The sequence below is a fragment of the Mirounga angustirostris genome, unplaced genomic scaffold (assembly GCF_029215605.1).
Source record: "Mirounga angustirostris isolate CCGP_5_RB_7025 unplaced genomic scaffold, mMirAng1.0.hap1 SCAF_6, whole genome shotgun sequence".
NCBI classification, from domain to species: domain Eukaryota; kingdom Metazoa; phylum Chordata; class Mammalia; order Carnivora; family Phocidae; genus Mirounga; species Mirounga angustirostris.
Genome location: NW_026991714.1, coordinates 154636608 through 154656494, shown reverse-complemented (window position 1 = coordinate 154656494; position 19887 = coordinate 154636608). Strand labels below are relative to the sequence as shown.

General features: G+C 57.7%; 1 protein-coding gene across 5 annotated transcripts; it reads left to right on the top strand.

The window, feature by feature from the left end:
• Positions 1 to 58: 58 nt before the first annotated feature.
• FUOM (fucose mutarotase) lies at positions 59 to 13002 on the top strand. Of its 5 annotated transcripts, XM_045879121.2 has the most exons (7): positions 59 to 2757; positions 3502 to 3570; positions 5128 to 5198; positions 5425 to 5523; positions 6195 to 6268; positions 12044 to 12147; positions 12749 to 13002. In XM_045879121.2, exons 1-7 carry the CDS (start codon positions 2406 to 2408, stop codon positions 12772 to 12774), a joined length of 795 nt encoding a protein of 264 aa, XP_045735077.1. In that variant the 5' UTR covers positions 59 to 2405; the 3' UTR covers positions 12775 to 13002. The 5 variants fall into 5 exon arrangements, with proteins under 5 accessions (XP_045735077.1, XP_054364454.1, XP_045735078.1 ...); XM_054508479.1 differs by having other exon boundaries at positions 12044 to 13002; XM_045879122.3 differs by lacking the exons at positions 12044 to 12147; positions 12749 to 13002 and adding an exon at positions 6545 to 6934.
• Positions 13003 to 19887: the final 6885 nt, after the last annotated feature.

Sequence of the window (19887 nt, the reverse complement as noted above, 5' to 3'; positions counted from 1 at the left end):
CAGTGAGCTGCGTTCGGATGGAACCAAGTCCCCTGCTTGGCCGCTGTGCAGTTTCACGGCCAGTGAACGTGACCGCTCAGAGGGCGGGTGCTGCCGACTGCGCGGCACATGTGAATCCCATCGTGCCTCTGGAGGCAAATGCCATGTCACTCTTCAAGCTTGTTTTGTCATTGTGTGTGACCTCAGTCAAACAGAAGAGAAGTCCATAAGGTCAGTCACCTGGCACGCTCCCAGGGTAACCACTGTTAACAGGTATGTAGCTTTCTAGATGCTTCTGTGAACACGTATGCAGACACGGGGATAGCAGTTTTCTCATAAAAATGGAATTGTGCATCCACACTTTGGCACAGCGCACTGACCGGTCCCACTGGTGCACCCTCTTCGGTTTAAATTGTGGTAAAGTCTAGGAAACATAAAGCTTACCATCTCAACCATTTTTAAATCTGCAGCTCAGAGGCACTGAGCATAGTGACAGTTTTGCAGCCGTCCCCACCGTCCATCTCCGCGCTGCTTTGTCCTCCCAAACAGAGACTGTCCCCGACAAATGCTAACCCTCGTCCCCCCCTGGCGCTGTCTCGGCTACCTTCCTTCTGTATCTGTGAATTCAGCGTTTCCGGGCTCCTCAGGTTATAGCAGGTCCTCAAGCTTGCTTGCTTCTCATTGCTCGGTATTATTCCTGTGAGCGTTCCGCTCGATGGCCCTGAAATACGTGATGGTACAGGAGTGTCGCTTACTTACCCAGGATGTTGGATGTTTAGGCTCCAGTTTCTTGTTATCAGGACTGTCATGGATAACACTGCAGTGACCATTCTGTGTGTGAATCCTTGCACTGCGGTGCAAGCATGCCTGTAAGATTTCGAGAACTGAGCCTGCAGTGGGGACCTGCCCACTCTGCCCCATCAGCAGCAGTCGACAGGGCCCCTCTTCTGGTGCTTGTCAGTCTGCAAGATTGGTGTTAGGACTGCTTGCATCCAAATCCCTAGGGTGCTTGCTTAAATGCACGTGCCCAGACCTGGATCAGAACTATGGGAGGCCCTGGAATGCGTGGTCTCCAAGGCATCCTGGTGCCCAGCAGAACTGTGTTCGGGGCTGTAACACTGAGTGCCATTTGCTGTGGGAGACAGAATTTCCACAGCAAGCTTCCTCTGCTGGCTTCAGACTGGTGGGCCAGCTGCGTCCCCCAGATCACACCTCACAGGGCACTGGTGACCGAGGGACCCCAGTTACAGGAAGCCACCTCTGCCCCACCAAACATCTGCCACTGAATTCGTGGGTCAGTGAGGCACGGTGCTCTAGACCCTCCATCTCTCCAGGCCATTGAGTAAAAGTCCTGAGCATGGGTCAGAGACCGTTCTCCTACTGCTTGGGAGGGCTTCATGGGTGAAGGGGGCTGTTGCTGTCCCAGGGTGGGGCCCCAGCCTCAAAACATCCTCAGACCCTCTGAGGTGAGATCAGGACATGGGCTTCTCTCCAGGTGGGCGCTGGGCACTACAGGGGACCCAGCTGGCTCTTGGCGCTGGGCATGCAACAGAGCAGCTACAGGTTAATTGATGGCCCCACGTGAGGGGGTGAGGCCCTGCTGGCTGCCATGCAACCCCCATCCCTCACCCCATCAGTCTTGCTCTATGGAGACGGCCCCAGCTCTCAGTGGAGGTGTGCCCATGGCACTCTGGGATGGCAGATGGAGTGTTGCCACCATTTTTGGAAAACAGTTCTGCTACACGTTCAACCAGGACCGGGCCCTGGAACCACCATCCTGACCCAGCCCTGGACACAGAGAGGCTGTGGGGTGCACTTCCGGGGGGGGGGTATCTTCCAGCAGGGAGGTGGTGGCACCCTGAACAGGAAAGCACAGTATGGTTTGTGGTCCCAGCATCCCAGATCCCAGGTCTCCAGGGACAAGGGTCAAGCAGGCAGGGGACTCTGGCCGGCTGAAGGCAAGGTGCTCCTCTGTTCAAGGGGACGAGGTGTGGATCCATTCCCCACCCCTCCCAATCTGGACACCCCATCTTGGTGGGGTGGGGGCGGGAAGGTCCAGTCCTGAGGAGGACCAGCAGCTGGGACCCTGGGTAAGAAGAGGTCGGGTCACTGCTGTCCTGGGATGGGACACTGCACCCCATCAGGTACCTGAGGGGTGTCAGCAGGTTGACGCCTGGGAGACAAGGTGGGGACCCCCCAATAAGGTGCTCCCAGCACACCAGCTTGGCCGGGAGGCCGCTCCTGCCTGCCCTCCAGGGTCCCCTGTAGGGTTCCCTCCAGGGCAGGCCCGTGGGCGCCCTTGAGAAGAATGTTGGTTGAAGAAGTCGGACGGCTCTGGCCACCCGCCCTCCCAGGGACCCAGCGGGCTGGGGTGGGAGTGGGCCAGGTGGGGGTCAGCAAGGCCTGGGGAGCGGAACGGAAGGGGGATGGGGAGGCCGCGAGGGGCGGCAGCGGGAAGCTCGGGCCTGGGATCCGGCGAGGGACGCGAGGCCCCGGAACACGCTGCGGGGCTGGGCCGGGTGTCGCCCCCGCCCCCGGGCAGCACGCGCAAGCCTCAGTCCTCCGTGCGTCCAGCCCTTCAGGGCGCCGCGAGGGGACCCTCCCCATCGCGCAGTCGTGCCCCCACTCCTGCCCCCACTCCTGCCCCGCCCCTTCCGCCGAGGCCACGCCCCTCCACTCCAGGCCGCGCGATCATGGTGGTGCTAAAGGGCGTCCCGGCGCTGCTGTCCCCTGAGCTGCTCTACGCCCTGGCGCGGATGGGGCACGGAGACGAGATCGGTGAGGGGCGGGGACAGGGCCCCCGCCACCCCAGGCCCCGCAGGGGTCCTGACCCAGGTTGTGCCCCCGGCCGGGAGGCGACCACTCCCCAGGCCCGGGAAGAGCCGGGTCCTGGGGTGGAGGCATTGCTTTGGCCGCCCCGTCCCGCTTCCCAGTAGGACACCCCCGCAACCCCACATTCTTTAGGAAACAGGCCCGGTTGGTGGCCCAAGCCCCTGCCCAGACTTGGTCGCCCCCCGGCGGTCATGAGGACGGTGGCCCTTGGTCCAGGCGGGGCTGTGTCGGCAGGTCCGGCCCCTCCCCCAGCCCGGCTTTCTGGGGGCCCCGGGGCCAAGTTCCCAGCTCCGGCCTCGGGCCGTGTGCCGCTCATTCTCCAGACCCCCTCCCAGACGGCCCACGAGGGGCCACACCGCTTTCTTTGGGGCGGTTTGTCTTTTCCTGGAGCCGTGGACCTGGGGCGGGGGCTGCGCGGCCGGACGCCGGGGCGGGCTGGGGGCGGCGGCGCCCCTAGGGGATGGAGGCGGGGAGGGGGGGTCCAAACCCCGCCCTCGTAGCCCCTGCAGCTCCTCCTGCACTTGGAAACTTCCTCTCCCCGCCCCCACCTCTGACGAGAGGGGTCGACGGGTCGGGGAGGGCCGTGGGCGTGGCCTGCCGTCGGACAGGTGACCCGCCCGGCGGGAAGGGGGGCTGCGCGGACCCGCGGACCCACCGGGGGATGTTTAACCGGGTTGGATGGCTGTTCAGTTTTTGCAGACGTGAACTTCCCCACCTCCTCCATATGCAGGTGTGGCCCGGAGGAGATCCGCGCTGACGGTGAGCGGCCGCCTCCGGCAGAGTGGGGTTAGGGTGGGTAGGCCGTGGCCCCAGCTCTGGGCTCCCCAAAGTGCTGCTGCTCTGCCCCATCCCCACTTCTTCCCCAGCACCCCCCAGTGACCCAGGAAGTCCCAGTGCCAGGACCCGCAGAGACCCTTCTCCACCCCAAGGCCCCAGACGTGACCCTGGGCCTCCTGCTCCATCTCAGATACCTCTCGGTAACTTCTTGCCAGTGGGGAAACTGAGGCCCAATGGCTTGTTGGCTGGCTGAGCGCTGGTGCACCCCTGCCCCCCCACAGCCCAGGTCCGTGTTCAGCTTTTACTCTGCTATAGAAATCCCACTACTGGTGACCTGACATGGGTTCCAGGTGCCCCCATGCTCTGTCTCTGAGACCCTCTGACCCTCAGGGGTGGGCCACAGGCTTGGCTGGGAGGGGCCTGGAGTCAGGTCCCCAAGGTGATGGTAGTAGCAGAGTTAATACCAAGAGTAAGGGGGTGGGGGGTGTGAGGACACCAGCGTCCCCCTGCCCTGTCCTGCCTGGGCTGGCAGTGGGCTCAGACTGGGCCTGACTGTCTCCCCACCCTTAGCAATGCTCTGAGAGGGGACACAACTCTCCCTGCAAAATTGAGGCCACTGAGGCATAAAGATGTGACGTGTAGGGTAAACCAGCCCCTCTGCACAGAGCGGGCCAGTGGTCTGAGGCCTGTCCAGTGGGCTGCTGGCTCCGGGCCCAGTGGCCTTGTCTTCCACCCTCTGCTGAGGGACATGAGCCAGCCGTGCCTCAGTTACACTGTGGGCCAGATGACCAACATGCTCTCCCCCACAAGGAGAATGGGACAAGGTGGGCCACGGGAAAGGCCAGAATGCTGGAAGATAAGGAGTGGCCAAGCTTCCGAGTGACCCGCACGCCCTGTGGGTTAGTGGAAACAAGCAGCTAGGGGTCAGAGCCAGGTACGCAGACAAATCTAACCACAGAGAAAAGCAGAGAAAAAGGAGGAAGAAAATGCACCCGGGATAGCAGGGTTTCCCACCAGCAGGCTAATAAGATTACAGCCAATTCTTTCTTGTCACCAGCTCCATATTTCCCCGTTTTGTACAACCAGCCTTACAGAAGAGCAGGGACCTTGGAGACCAGTGGGCCGGTTTGGGGACAGCCTGGGGCAGAGCGGCCTCTTCCCAGACCCCACTGTCCTCACCACAGGATAAAGGTGGCAACCCAGGGGTCGTCTGGGGGAACTGGGGTCAGGGAGGTGGCCCAAGTGCCCCTCTGGTGGATGAGTGTTTGAGGTCACCACCAATAACCTGTGTGGTGCAGACTGAAGGGCAGGGCGAGCCCAGAGCCAGGATGGTCACAGGTGCTGTGGCAGGGAGAAGCCAGCTGACCCCAATAAGTGTCACCAGGCAGGCAGCAGGGGCCTGCATCCGTGGCTGTCCCGGCCCACACCATCCCTGCTGGCCGGCTTCGTGAGCCCAGGGTAAAAGGCCCAGAGGGCAGGCGGCGCTGTCGGTGGCTGGGTGGCAGACGGCTGCGGTCTGAGGCTGGCCCTCTGCCCTAGGCCTGGGCATCCCAGAGCTCCTGGAGGCCGTGCTGAAGATGCTGCCACTGGACACCTACGTGGAGAGCCCGGTGAGTGCCTGTCGCCACACTGCCCCCGTCCCTGCTCTGGTCCTTGGTTTCTCCTTTGTCAGACCTCAGAGGACCCACTTGCCTTGAAGGGTGGGGGGGAGGACATGTGTCCCCACAGGGCCCTGAGCCTGATCAGAGGACCCCTAAACTGGCACCCAGTGAGGGGGCTGGAAGCGCCCACGGCAGCTGGACAGAGAGCGCACAAGCTGACCCCCTCTGTCCCTAGGCTGCTGTCATGGAACTGGTGCCCAGCGACAGGAAGACAGGCCTTCAGACTCCAGTGTGGAGGAGCTACCAGTCCCTCCTGTCTGAGGCTGGCTGCACGGTGAGGCTGCGGCCCCCACCAAGGAAGCACTCAGGGACCCTCTGCACCTCCTTGGAGGCCGGGGAGGAGTAAAAGACAGGGGCCCCAAATCCACCCTACAGCTGTGGCCCACTTGCTCACCCTCCACGGAAGTGGAGGCTGTGGCTGTCCCCTGAGGCTGTGGCTGTCCCCTGCCCCCAGCCTCCCACCTCTCAGGTCAGGGACCCTGTGGTGGCCTGTGGCCCCTCACCCACCCCAGCTTTTGTGAGTGGAGCCAGGGGCAAGTGGGGCACCCCTGGCCCCTGTCTTGTGGTCAGAGGCCTGGCCTAATGCTGTGTCACCCCCACATTGTGAGGGGATGAATCTGTCCCCCCAGGACCTCCCACCAGCACGTCTTGGGCAGGACCCACCTGAGGAAAGGCTGCCTGGGACTCCTATCCTGGGCAGGGGCCCTCCTGCCTTCAGGCCAACTCCAGGAGACACAAGGGCCCCAGGCAGCTGGCCACCACAGCCCCCCACGTCCCTGCCTGTCCAGTCCTCACAGCTCAGAGGCTGAGCATCCTTGGGACCTCAGCCAGGAGAGCCAGAGACATGAAGCTCAGAGTGGCCATGTCTCCTCATGCCCCTGGCACCTGCTTGGGCCCTGAGGGTTTCTGAGCAAGGTCCCTCAACCATGACATTTTGCCTTCCAGAGCACCCTGGCGAAGATAGAGAGGTTTGAGTTTTATGCGCGGGCCAAAAAGGCTTTTGCTGTTGTAGCAACTGGGTGAGTTCTGGCCGAGTCCACGGGGTCCTGCAGGGTCCTGCTGGTGAGGGTAGGTTCGGCTAGGTCTGGCTAGGTCTGGGTCATGTGAGGCACTCCCCCTACCCTCTGCTCAGCCCCTGCCCCAACTGAGACTAGAGGCCCCACTGGGAATAGGATTGTCAAGGGATCTGCCTGAGGAATGGTCCCTGGACTTGTCTAGTGGGTGGGGTGAAAGTGGATGGGATGGGGGGCAGAGCAGGGATCCCAGCTTGGTGCTCAGCTCAGCTCCTTATGCAGGGAGACGGCCCTCTATGGAAATCTCATCCTCAAGAAGGGGGTGCTGGCCCCTGAGGCACTGTTCTAGGCCTGGCGAAGACCATTGGGCCCAGAGAGGAATCTGGATCTCTGAGCCAGACAACGGACAAATTGGCCCTGCCCTGCTCAGCCCAGACTGCACCCAGCTGGGGACCCCAAGGGCCAGGCCAGTCCTTGGGAGGTGGGGGGAGGGGCTGCTGACTGGGACTGGGACTCACCCAATTTACGACAGTGGTATGAAGTGTGGTGACTCGTCAGTGTTCAGTCCAGGGGTTTCAACAACAGCCCCATCCTCACAAAGACTTGTTTAGTGCCGAACACAAGGGAGGTCATTGGCTCCTCAGAGCACCTCCCCCCCGCCCCACCCCATGCATCCTCAGGTGGGAAGGAAGGCCTCCCTCCTGCCTAAGATTTGGGTAGCCTGACTCTGAAGCAAGTCCCTGGGTTCGGGACAAGAGCTCACACAAGTAGAGATCCTCATGTGAGGAGACTCCACAGAGGGCTGCACTGGGGGGGGCCATGACTGCACTGCAAGAGGCTTGGGGGTGGGCAGCCCTGAGTGGAGGGGGGTTCTGCAATCAGCCCCCCAGGCGCAGACACTCAGGTGGCCCTTGAGAAGACCAGGGCCCTTCCTTCAGTCCCAAAGGCAGGGAGGCAGGGGGGACGGGTTGGTCTGGATGCTCTGAGAGGTGACTGTGTGTCTGGGTGCTGGAGAGGGTTGGGGCCGGTCATCTGTTCCCTCTCTCCAGTGGTTGAGTGCCTGCTGAACACACAGGAGCCTGAGCTGTCCTGGGAAATGGGGGTGGGAAGGTAAAGGACAAGAGGATGCCCCTTGCCCAGCAGGCAAAGGGCCAGCCTGCCTGGAGGCAGCATGTGGGAGGGAGGCTGTGATGGCTTCCGGCATGAGGCTGGGGTGGGGGCTCAGGGTGCTCATGGTGGGAGTATCCTGCCACCACTGCTCGGGACCCCAGAGTCTCCCCAAACCCTCGCCCTCCCCTCCAGGCCTTCATTTAGCCATGTGGGTGCAGAAGCTGGTATGAACGGGGGCTCCTGCGCTTCTAGGTCCCTCAGAGCCTGGGGAAGGTTCCCGTGCTTGGGACCGGGGCTGGTGTCCCAGATGCCAAGGAGAACTTGGAGGGCAGGCAGGCCCACTGGGCTGGAGGTCTGGGGCTCAGCCTAGGGAAGGGACCCTGCCCGGGCCCAGTCACTGCCAGGGCTTAACCTCAGACCCCTGACCCCACGGCCACTGCTAGCCACACAAAGGCTTTTCTTTAAACAGCTTTATTGAGACTTACCTGACATACAATAAACTGTACACATTTAAAGTGTACAGTTAAATGTCTTTGGATGTTGTCACACTGGCGAGTCTCTTGCCTCCTCCAGCGTCCCCTGCTCACAAGGCTCACACACCTCAACGGCCCACTCCCAAATCCTAGCGGCACTGTCTCTCCAGGAGCTCTCGGCCATGTGGCTGCACCCTTGGGTGGGAGGAAATGCCCATGGGGAATCCTGGCTCCAGGGATGCCGGAGAGAGACTGGGCCACAAGCCACCCTGGGCTGTCCAGGGCCGTGGCCACCACTGACCTTGGATCTGAGCTGGGCGCTGGGCCCCAACCGCCCATACCCAATTGCTCAGACGGGGGCGACCCGCGGGCCTACTAACCCTCACATGTGCCATGCGGGGTAGTCTGGGGCCTCGCCGTGCACTTGGCTCCTCAGGTCTGGGGCAAGAGCAGGTGCAAGGCGCACAGAGGTGAGGCTGGGACTCACTGTTACAGTCCTGCTGTCAGAGCAGGACCATGAACAGGTCACTGTCCAGTCTGGGGTCCCTTCCTCAGTAACGTGGGGATGACAGTACCCCTACTTGGTGCACAATGCCAGGCAGTGAGCACGTGAGCCGTCAGGCAGAGCATTAGGGCGTGGGCCGCCATTCAAGTCCTCAGAGGGGACCCACAGGAGGACACGGAACTCTAGGGCACGTGAGGTCATCCTGGACAAGCCCACCGTCCCCAGAGCAGCCAGATGCATCCGAATCTGCCTGGTGCTTTATTCTGTCCTAAGCACTGGAGTGGCTCAGGCTGGGGAGTGGGAGGCACTCCGTGCTTCCCTCTTGATGCAGGAGCGTGACCGCCACACACAGCCCCATTTGCATCTGCACACACGGTCTGCCCACAGTCAGTACGTGAAATAACTAGTGAGCTCGTGCCCGCAGCTGCAAGGTCGGGCCGTGCCCTGGGATCCGGGCCCCTCAGACCGCGCCGGGCAAGCAGCCAGAGAATGAAGAGCACCGGGAGTCTGGCCTGAGTCCTGCACCGCCCCCCCGACCTGAGCAGCGGTGCACCTGTCCACCTGAGTGCCCACCAACGGGCAGCCTCCGGCTGTCTTTTTAGGGCCCATCTGCGGGGAGCTGACTGGTCCCAACCACTGACCTCTGCCATGCCCCTAGCCCCATCCCAACGTACAAGGAGGAGGCCTAAGGGGAGCAGGTTATTCCGAGAGCAGGGGTGCTGGGTTGGGGGAGCTTTGGGGCTCTCGATGTGTGGAGACAAGCCTGTGGCACCAGGAGGACACGGGCCCCCCTTCTCCCAGACACAGCAGGCTAGGACCATGGTCACTGTTCCTGAAGACACATGTGGCCTCCACCTCTGCGAGGTTTATTCTTCCAGTTGGGGAGGGGTCAGGGCCCCCAGGAATCCTCCCTGGGATGGTAGATGTGGTCTCGATCCTCCTCTGGCCCTTGAAGCACCTGGGGAAGTGACAGTGCCCAGGACCAGAGCCCTGCCTCATCCTGGACCTCCTGGGCCTCCTCGGGCAGTGGGTGGTACAGGTCATCACGGTCTGGCTCAGGGTCCCACCTGGGGCTTGGAACATGGCCCAGGGTGTCCTCGGTTCGTGCCTGGGCTTTGGTGCCTAAGGACAAGGAGATGGGTTGGAGGCGTGGTTCCCATCTGGAGGGAAGCCGACTCCATGGCGCTCCTGGGCTGTGACCTTGTTCTCCGCCCTCCCCCGTGCCCCGCCAGGGGTGCCCACCTTGACCTTGCAGTTTCTCCCACGTGGCAGCTGCAGGCTTTGGTGCCGCCAGCAGCCCCATGAGCTGGTTGTCCTTTTTCAGAGTTTCCACCACTCGGGCGCCCCAGGCCCTGCGAGCACAGCTGGGTCAGTCAGGTCTACCTGCTCCGAAGGAGGCAGCCAGCCAGCCCCGCCAGTGAGGGTGCCACCCCCTTCTGAGCAGCCTGGGGGCCCTGAGCAGGAGACCTAGTGGGAAGTTGCTCCCCACCAGAGTCCTTGGTGGCTCAGTTCCATCACTCGCCACCTGCCCCAGGGGCCCCGGGACAAGCACCCCTGCCCCCGCACCAAGAGCTATGGCCAGGCAAACTCCACGGAACCCAGAGCCGCAGGCCAGGCTTCCCCACCACATCCCTGAGCTGCAGGGGGCCCAGGAAGGTCGGAGCACCCGAGGAGGCATCCTAAGGGTGTCCCCTGAGAAAACGTCCTGGCCCAGCCCTGGGTCATGGAGACCCAGAGAACGTGGGCGGGGGCTCCCTCCTGTTCCGGAGGCCAGGCCTGTGCAGGCTGGGGAGTGGCTCTCTACCCTCTGGCCTGGCCCAGTGACCCTGGGGGAGAAACCAGCCGGGGTTGCCTCATGTGAGTGCAGGGAACGGGGCATGGCTTAGGAGGACCTTTGTCTATGGCCACGGCCCTGGGGGTGGGGTAACTATCCTGGAGGCTGCTAGGAGAGCTAGGGGATCATCCTGGAGCCCCCCTGCCCTGGCTCTGGTAAGCCGCTGACAGGTCCCATGGGGGCCCATGCTGGCTGGAGCACGGCCCCCTCCCCGAAGCTGCTGGGCAGGTCTTCCCCGCCATCCACAACGCCCTTAGTTTAGGGGGTTCCCAGAAGGGGCTGCTGGGGGCACTCACTCCTCTGTGTCCCGCTCAGGGGCCCCGACATGGCCTTTGGTCTTGATGAGGACCTGGAAGAGGGAGGTCACAGGTGTGGGGTCCAAGGTCAGAGGACACCTGCAGAGAGATGGTTCCAAGGCCCCCTGGACCACACTTGCTGACTCCACCCCACCTTTGGCAGACTGGACAGAATCCGTGTGGTTCCTGGAGAGGCAGGGCCACCCTGGGGCTGCGTCTGCACCACTCCTCCCTGGCTGATGGCCTGAGGAAGGGGGCCAGCTCCTCAGTCCAGCCCTCTGTGGAGCGAGTTGAGCACGGGGGAGTGAATGAAACGTGACCCCTGGGAAGCGACCAGCTGTCTGTCGCCAGGAAGGGGTGGGCTTTCCCCTTCACCTGGTCTCTCCCAGGTGTGCAAGTCTGAGTGGTCTTGGCCCAAGGCGGGGTAGGAGGGGAAGAGGGATGGGGAGACACGGCCTGACACCAGTTACCTGCACAGAGAGCACCTGAGCAGCATGTGCAAGGACGGAGGATGTGCTCGGACTCAGTGCAAGTGAGTTTCATCAAGGGCCCCCTCCTCCACCTGGACCACCTGGGCGTCCATGAGCCTTGCCCATCAGACCCCACACAGGGGCCCGCTCCCCCTCATCCTGAGGGTCCCTCCCAGTGCCCACAGGGCCGCCCACCGCACTTGGTGTCCTTCCTTCACATTCCTTGCTGGTGGGCGAAGGAGCCCGCACATACCTGGGGCAGGAAAGCCGAGCCTGTCTCCCCCAGCAGCAGAGCCACCAGGCTGATGACCAGGAGGAGCCTGAGGGGACCAGAGAGGAGAGTGAGAGGCCGGCCAGGGTTGCTCCTGCTCATCAACCTCCAGACAGGACACCTAGGGGGGCAGCCCGGTGTGGTTGGCAGTATGGGTCCCAGCCAGGGAGGCCTGGGGCCAGGTCCACGGGTAGATTCATGGTCTCTCCATCTCACAGACCAAGGACACACAGGCACAGAGACGTGGGACCGCCAAGTCCACAGGTAGATTCATGGTCTCTCCATCTCACAGACCAAGGACACACAGGCACAGAGACGTGGGACCGCCAAGTCCACGGGTAGATTCATGGTCTCTCCATCTCACAGACCAAGGACACACAGGCACAGAGACGTGGGACCGCCACAGGCCCACGCGTGCTCCCAGGGCCCCTCAGACCAGGGGCTGCTGCCCCGCTGCACCCAACATTCTGGACAGATCCTCTGCTGCAAGCACGGGCCGCCGGGTGGATATGATGATCCGTGCCTTGCCTCCAGCTCCCAGCATCTGGGCTAGCGGCCGCACACAGACACGCACCCCCTCGGGCACAGAGCGGTGAGGGCTCACAGCATCCTCACCTAGGTGCTGATGGGCTAGGACCTGGGGCAAGGATCTCAGAGTGCTCTCTGTCCATGGCTCCCCTGAAGCTGTGCACGGTGGTTCCCTCAGGGCCAGATTGCGCCTAGAGCTGTGGGTGGACTGCGGTGTCAGTGCCTGGGCACGAAGCCCCAGAGGAGGCAGGGAGGATGGGTGCTCTTCCCAGACATGTTCAACTTGACCCCTAGGGAGGCCAGGATGGCCAAGAGGGGAGAGGAGCCAAGGACCGAGCCCCAAGCAGGGAGTCTGCAAAGAAACACAGGACAGGCGACAAATGGACCCAGCAGTAAAGGTGCTAGAAGCCTCATCCAAGACAGAAGAGGAGAGGATGGGAGACTGGTGCCTGGTCTGTGTGAGCGTGATGCAAGTGTACATGGTGTGTGTGTGTGGTGTGTGTGTATGCATGTGTGCATGTGGTGTGCAGGTGCATGTGTGCATGGTGTGCGTGATGTGGGCACGTGGTGTATGTGTGCATGGTGTGCATGATGTGTGCATGTGGCGTATGTGTGCACGCGTGGTGCGTGCACGTGTGGTGCATGTGTGTGTGGTGTGGGCACGTGGTGTGTGTGTGCACGAGCATGTGGTGCATGTGTGCATGGTGTGCGTGATGTGTGCATGTGGCGTATGTGTGCACGCGTGGTGTGTGCATGTGTGTGGTGTGCGTGATGTGTGCATGTGTATGTGTGCACGCGTGGTGTGGGCACGAGCATGTGGTGTATGTGTGCATGGTGTGGTGTGTGCACGCGTGGTGTGGGCACATGTGGTGCATGTGTGTGTGGTGTGGGCACGTGGTGTGTGTGCATGGTGCATGTGGCGTGCATGGGTGAGCATATGTGTGTGTGTCTTGTTAAAAAACAAGACAACAGGCCCAAAATGGAATCGCTCACCCCAAGCCCCAGGTCTCCAACCCGAACCCTGAAATGGATCCTTAAAGCAGTGAGGCGGGAACGCACGGTCAGCCCTGGGTAGGTCATCTGTCCGACAGGCCCCTGCTGTCCCCTGAAGAAAGGTCACCCTGCAATGACCCACCGGCGTTTTGCTGCTGGAACTTCGTCCCGCTCCCTTCTGCCTGTAATTCCTGTCTGCCGAATGGGATTCCACCCAATTCTAATTGATTTTGCTCAAATAAACCCAAAATTTTAATATGCTTCCGTTTATCTTGTAACAGTCTGTGTGCACACAGGGCTCTTCCTGGCATTCTGGGAAAGGGTTCTTTCTGTCTCTGCAGCTGGCCGGGTGGCAGGCTGGGCAGGGTTGGGAGGGGCCGGGGAGCCCAGGGGGTCAGCGGGGGCCTCAGATCAAGGCTTCCTACAAGCTGCCCCACCCTCGTAGCCAGAGATTCCAGTTCCACAAAGACCTTTGCCTCTTCTCCAAGTGGCTCAGCACTTTGGGGTGAGGGTTCCTGTGCACACCAGGGGAGCCAAAGGGCGGGGGCGTGCCCTGGACCTCGGGGCACTGGCCTGGTCTGGTTCAGCTGCCCTGCGTCTCCTGGGCACCGACTCGTAAACAGAGGCCAGCTCTCGTGCTGGCAGGGGCTGAACTGTGGACCTGTGCCTACGTGTCTGGACTCTACACCACCACCACGCTGTCCAGCTAAGCCAGGGAAAGCACCTCACACACCTCCCAGGATAGGGCCTCTGCCAGGTCCAGAGAGTGGGGGTGGCAGTGGGGAGCATGGGGCATCCTGGCTGTGGGCCCCCTGTAGATCTCTTTCCAGGAAGACAGCTCTGGATACCAAAGTGTTCCCAAGGCCCCCCAGCCACCCAGCAACCCACCTCTCTACAGGAGGGTATGGCCTCTGGTTCACGCCAGGGTTCCAAGGAGAACCCCCCAGAACAGGAGGGCAAGGGGAGGGCTCTAGCATAGAGGAGGAGGAAAGGGGACCCCCCATGGGATGAAGACAGCCTCTGGCCCTGGGGCCCAGCACACACCCCTGCTTCCAGGGTGATATTCCCTCCGGGTAGCATCTGACCGCTGCCCTCAGCCCCTGCCAGCCTCCAGCCTCCTCTTCTTGACCCAACCCTTTCTTTTGGGCAGTCACAAACCTGGTGCCTCTTCCCTCCCATGTGCAGGGGTGATTCTCTGCTGGGTCAAGGGACCCCAAGGGACAGGTGTGCTCTCTCTCTCATGGGGATCCCAGGGGTGGCCCTCAAAGCTAGTCCCCGGACGCAGACACCAGATGGGCCACAATCACTGGTAGCTCAGGAGGGAGACCTCTGGCAGCCCTGGGGACCGCAGCCAAACACTGGCGTGAGGACAGAGAGCCACCCCTTCCTCCCCGCCAACTCCCTCCCCTGGAGCCAGCCTGAGCTGGGAAGGAGGTGCCCCAGGGGCTGGGGGGTCTGGCTTCAGGAGCATTGGGCATTACCTCCTCATGATGGGGTTCCCTTCTCAGCGTAGACGGTGCTCTTGGGGACCCGTAGTTCCAGATCCAAGCACACGGTGACTCAGACACCTGGTCCCGCTCCTCCCCACCCAGGTTCCTCGGGGTTTTGTGGCCCATGTGGGCGTATCCGGACAGAGGTCAGAGACCAGGGATCCCAACTACAGCGGTGACTGGTTCTACCCAGCTGGCTCTCCATCAGCTGTCACTCCCTTGAGTCCCCCCCCACCCACTGCAGGACGGACCTGATGCAGCGCCCCTCCCACCCCAGCTCCCCACTGGAATCTGCATGCTCCGTGCCACCCACCAGCCAAGTGTCCTGATGTCGCAGGCTGGAGCCTTGTGACCCGGGGGCGTGGACCCCCAGCTGGGCCGAGTGGTGGGCTGGAAGCTGGAAAACCGCCCCCGCAGCGCCCTGCCCTTTGGGCCTCTGGGCACAGGCCTCCTCCTGGAGCTGGGTTTGCTCAGAGACACGTGCAAGGGTTGGGGCTTCCCACAAGTCAGAGTGCGGAGCCTTACCCCAGCCGGATCAGGGCTCTGGAACGCGACCCACAGCACACGCGCAACGGAGAAGTGGGTGCTCAAGCAGGCGCTGAGCCTTGGGTCGGAAGGGAGGGGCCAGCAGCCTCCTCACGGGCGGTGGGCACAGAGGCTCCGCAGGGCGTGTCAGGGAAGCAGCCCTAAACCTGCCTCCACGTTGTCTGTGTGCTCCCGGCTGTCGGCAGAGAGCAGAACCCCACTGCCCAACCAGGCACGGCCTTGCGCAGCGTAGACCCAGGGGCAACCCCCGGGAAGCCAGCTGTCAGAGAGCCAGGGAGAGGAAGGTACCGCGTGAGGTCAGTGCGTACATCACAAGGAAACAGTGTGCAGATCCAGCCCAAGGAAACTGCTAAACAAACAACCATCACCCTCAGCGGAAATACCAGAATCCAAAGTGGCTGCAACCTATAATCTAAGACATCTAGCTTGTTTGTTTGTTTTAAATGAAGAGATTTGAGATTTTGAGCAATTTGGGGTACAGAGAAAAATCTAGCAGAAAGTAGAGTCCCCCTACACCCTCTCCGGCTCACCCTGTTTCCCCACCACTGGCCTCTGGCTTTGGTAGGGCACACTTGTTCCCTTGATGAGATCATTATTTCTCAACCAAAAATTACAAGACAGGCAAAGAAACAAGAAAAGTGTGACCAATATTTGGGGAAAAACAGGTAATAGAAAGTATCTCTGAGTGGACCCAGATGTTGGACTTAGCAGACAAGAGCTGAGTGGGAACCATCGTAAAGAATTAAAGAGAAGGATGATGAAATGTCTTAAGTAATTTCAATAAACAGAATTCTTAAAAGAATCAAATGGAAATTCTGGAATTTAAAAACACAATAACTAAAATTTAAAAATTCACTAGAGGGTTTAGTAGAAGACACATTTCAGTATTTAATATCTTTAAGTTAGATGAGCTCTTATTTTTTTTAATATTTTATTTATTTGTTTGACAGAGACACAGCGAGAGAGGAAACACAAGCAGGGGGAGTGGGAGAGGGAGAAGCAGGCTTCCCGCGGAGCAGGGAGCCCGATGCAGGGCTCGATCCCAGGACCCCGGGATCATGACCTGAGCCGAAGGCAGACGCTTAACGACTGAGCCACCCAGGCGCCCCTCAATGAGCTCTTAAAGACAGATCAAAGGAAATTATCCAATCTGAAGAGACCAAAAAAGAAGAAAAATGAACAGCATCTCAGAGACCCGTTAGACCACGAGTGTCAAGCACACACATATGAACACCACACGCACCCATACACACACGTATACATCCCATCCATATGTACCCACACGCGCGCGCACACACACACACACACGTGTGCGCACACATACACCATACATTTGTATACACACAGATACAGAGTCCCAAAAGAAGAGGAGGGAGAGAAAGGATCAGAAAGAATAAATCAATACAGAATGGCAAAAATCACTCCAAACTTGATGAAAAGCATTTACTACAGACCCAATAAGCTCGATGAGCCCCAACTAGGATAAAACAAAGACATATCACAGCTAAACTGTTGAAGCCCAAAGACAAAGTCTTGAGAATAGCAAGAGAAAAAAACCACGCCTGGCAGAGCACCAGGAATCTGGCTGACAGCTGACTTCCTAGCAGAGACGGGACAGGCCGCGGCCCTGTCTTAGCAGACTGTGCGGGGGACGAGAACACTCCTAGGAGGTCAGTGTCACCCTGACTCCAGAGGCAAAGACATTATATGGAAAAAAAAAGTATAGGCTAGTATTCTTCATGAACATTGACAAAAAATTCTTAATAAAATATTAAGACGCATAAAAAGGAATTTATGTTAGGAATGCAAAATTGATTTAATATTCAAAAATGAATTGATACATTACACTCTACGGACAAAATGAAGGACAAAAAACATGTCATCATTTTAATAGATGCAGAAAAAGAATCTGACAAAATCCAATACCCATTTATGATAAAAACTTTCAACCAGGAACATGCTTGATAAAAAGGCATGTACAAAAAACCTACAGCAAACACCGTATTTCAGTGTAGGGTGGACAGCTTTCTCCTTAAGACTGGGTTTGAGACGAAGACGCTGCTATTCAACACTGTACTGTGGATTCCAAGCAGTGCAGCAAGGCAAGAAAAAGAAGAAAATTATGCTTCAAATAGAATGGAAAAGTAAAACTGTCTTTATTTGCAGAGGATGTGATCCCATACTTAGAAAGTTCTAAGGAATCCAAAAAGAAATTACTAGAAGTAAATAAATTAGTAGCAAGATCTCAGGATATAGGATCAACATACAAAAATCAGTCTTCTCTATATACTAGCAATGAACAATTTTACTGAAATTAGGGAAAAAGTTCATTCATAATAGCACTGAAAATAATGAAATAGAAATAAATTTAACAAAAGAAGCACAAGACTAAGGCTGAGAGAAATTACAGATCTAAATACACTGAGAAGTGTTCCATGCTCATGGATTGGAAGATTCAATTTTGTTAAGATGGCAATTCTCCCAAAACTGATCTGTACATTCAATGCAACTTCTATCAAATTCCTTGCAGGATTCTTTGTAGAAATCTGCAAGCTGATCCTAAAATTTATGTGAAAAGGTAAAAAACTCAGAAGAGTCAAAACAACTTTCTAACAGATGGACCAAGTTGGAAGACACACACTACTTCCATTTCAAAACTTGCCATAAAGCCACAGTGATAAATGATGTGCCACGTGCATGAGGATTGATAAATAGATGAGGGAAATGGAATTAAGGGTCTAGAAATGAACCCATGCATATATGGACAACGAATTTTTGACAAAGATGTCAAGATAATTTGATACGTAAAAGTGACTGTTCTCAACAAAAGGTGCTGAGACAAGTGAATATCCATATGACAAAAAAAAAAAAAAACTCCACAAAACAATTTAGACGTATAACCTACATTGCACACAAAAGTTAATTCAAAATGTATCATTCTAGGGGCACCTGGGTGGCTCAGTCCGTTAAGCGTCTGACTCTTGATCTCAGCTCAGATCTTGTGCTCAGTGTTGTGAATTCAAACCCCACGATGGGCTCCATGCTAGGCATGGAGCCTACTTAAAAAAATAAAAATAAAAATGTGAAAGCTAAAATTGTAAAACCTCTGGAAGAAAAAAAATGAGAAAATTTACAGCACCAAAAGCATGGTACATAAAAGAAAAAAATGGACGTTGGACCTCATCAAAATGACCAACTTTTGCACTTCAAAAGACACCACCAAGAAAGTGAAAAGACAAGTCATAGACTGTGAGACACCGTGAATTATATATTTGATAAAGGACTTGTATCCAGAATATATAAAGAGTTCTTACAACTCAATAATAAGACAAAAAACCCAACTGAAAAATATTTGGAACATTTGAACAGATATTTCATCAAAAATATATAAGTGGCTAATAAATCCATAAAGAGATGCTTAGTTAGCATCATTAGTTATTAGGGATTCGATTTCAAAACACAGTGAAATATCACTACATGCCCACTAGGTCAGTGTTAGGGCAGAATCGTTTCCCCCCAAATTCTTAGGTTGAAGTTCTAACCCTTAGCATCTTAGAATGTAGCACTTAGAATGGGATCTTTAAAGAGATAACGAAGTTAAAATGAGGTCATAGGGGGCGCACCTGACTGGCTCAGTTGGGGAAGCATGCAGCTCTTGATCTTGGAGTCCTGAGTTCAAGCCCCAATTTGGTGCAGAGATTACTTAAATAAATCAACTTGAAAAAAAAATTAGGTCTTATGGGTGGGCCTAATCCATTTCTGACTTGTGTCCTTATAAGAAGAGGAGGTGAAGACAGACCCGCACAGAGGGGCGACCATCTGAAGACACAAGCCAAGGAGAGAAGCCTCCAATGAAACCAACCCTGCCCTTGATATCAGGCTTGTAGCCTCCAACATTGTAAGCAACCAAATTCCTGTGGTTTAGCCACCCAAGGGGCACTCTGTCATGGTGGCCCTAGCTGACGACCATTTGGCTACTGGAAAAAAGACAGACAATAACAAGTGTTGGCAGGAGGTGAAGAGAGTAGAACCCTCATCCAGTTCTAGTGGGAATGTAAAATGGTGCAGCCCCTTTGGGAAAAGGTTAGCATTTTCTTAAAAAGTTCACCGTAAGGGCGCCTGGGTGGCTCAGTTGGTTAAGTGACAGCCTTCGGCTCAGGTCATGATCCTGGAGTCCCTGGATCAAGTCCCACATCGGGCTCCCTGCTTCTCCCTCTGACCCTCCGGACCCTCCCCCCTCTCATGTGCTCTCTCTCTCAGTCTCTCTCTCTCAAATAAATAAATAAAATCTTAAAAAAAAAAAAGTTCAACGTAAGCTACCATCTGACCTAGCAATTCCACTCTTACGTACCTACCCAGAGAAGTGAGGCCAGTGTCCACACAAATACAAGTATGATGTTCCCAGCAACACCGTCTACAATAGACAAAGCTGGAAACAGTCCAGGTGCCCATCAGCGGATCAAAGGGGGCCTAGCCAGACCGTGGCTTTACTCAAATTTTATTCAACAGCAGAAGAGACCAATCACTGCTAACATGCTGTTTTCCTTGCTGTCTTCCACCAGCTGGGAGCCAGGGATGTGGAGCCTGACCCCAGCAGGGCTGAGCCCCCGCACTCGACCGCGCGACAAACGCCTACGGAGCGCCTTCTGTATGGGGTCAAAGCTCAGGTGCTGGGGCACAACAGTGACCAAGAGGACAGGCTTCCCCTAGGAAAGCTGACGGCCCAGGGGCTTCAGGCGCTGAGACATGAGGAGCCCTTCCTCCGGGGGCATGAAGGCCAAACCAAGGGGAGCAAGAAGGAAAGTCTGAGCACCTGACCAAGGTCGCGGGGGCAGCCTGGATGCCCCCAGGCCGAGGAGCAGCCAAGGCTCAGCTGGCCAGGGTGTCTGCTCTCCTTCAGTGAGGCGGTGTGAGTGAAGGGGGGTGCGTGTTAGGCTATACCCCCCCCACCCCGCACAGCTCCGATGGGGAGGGGGGCGCAATGTGAGTGCAGCGGCGGCAGCAGACGCAAGTGCTCCCGTCCCTCCGCCCGCGTCTCCCAGGCAACAGCAGCCTCGGTCTCGGCTCGGCCCCTCCCCCGCCCCGCCCCGGCTGCGAAGCGTCTGGAAC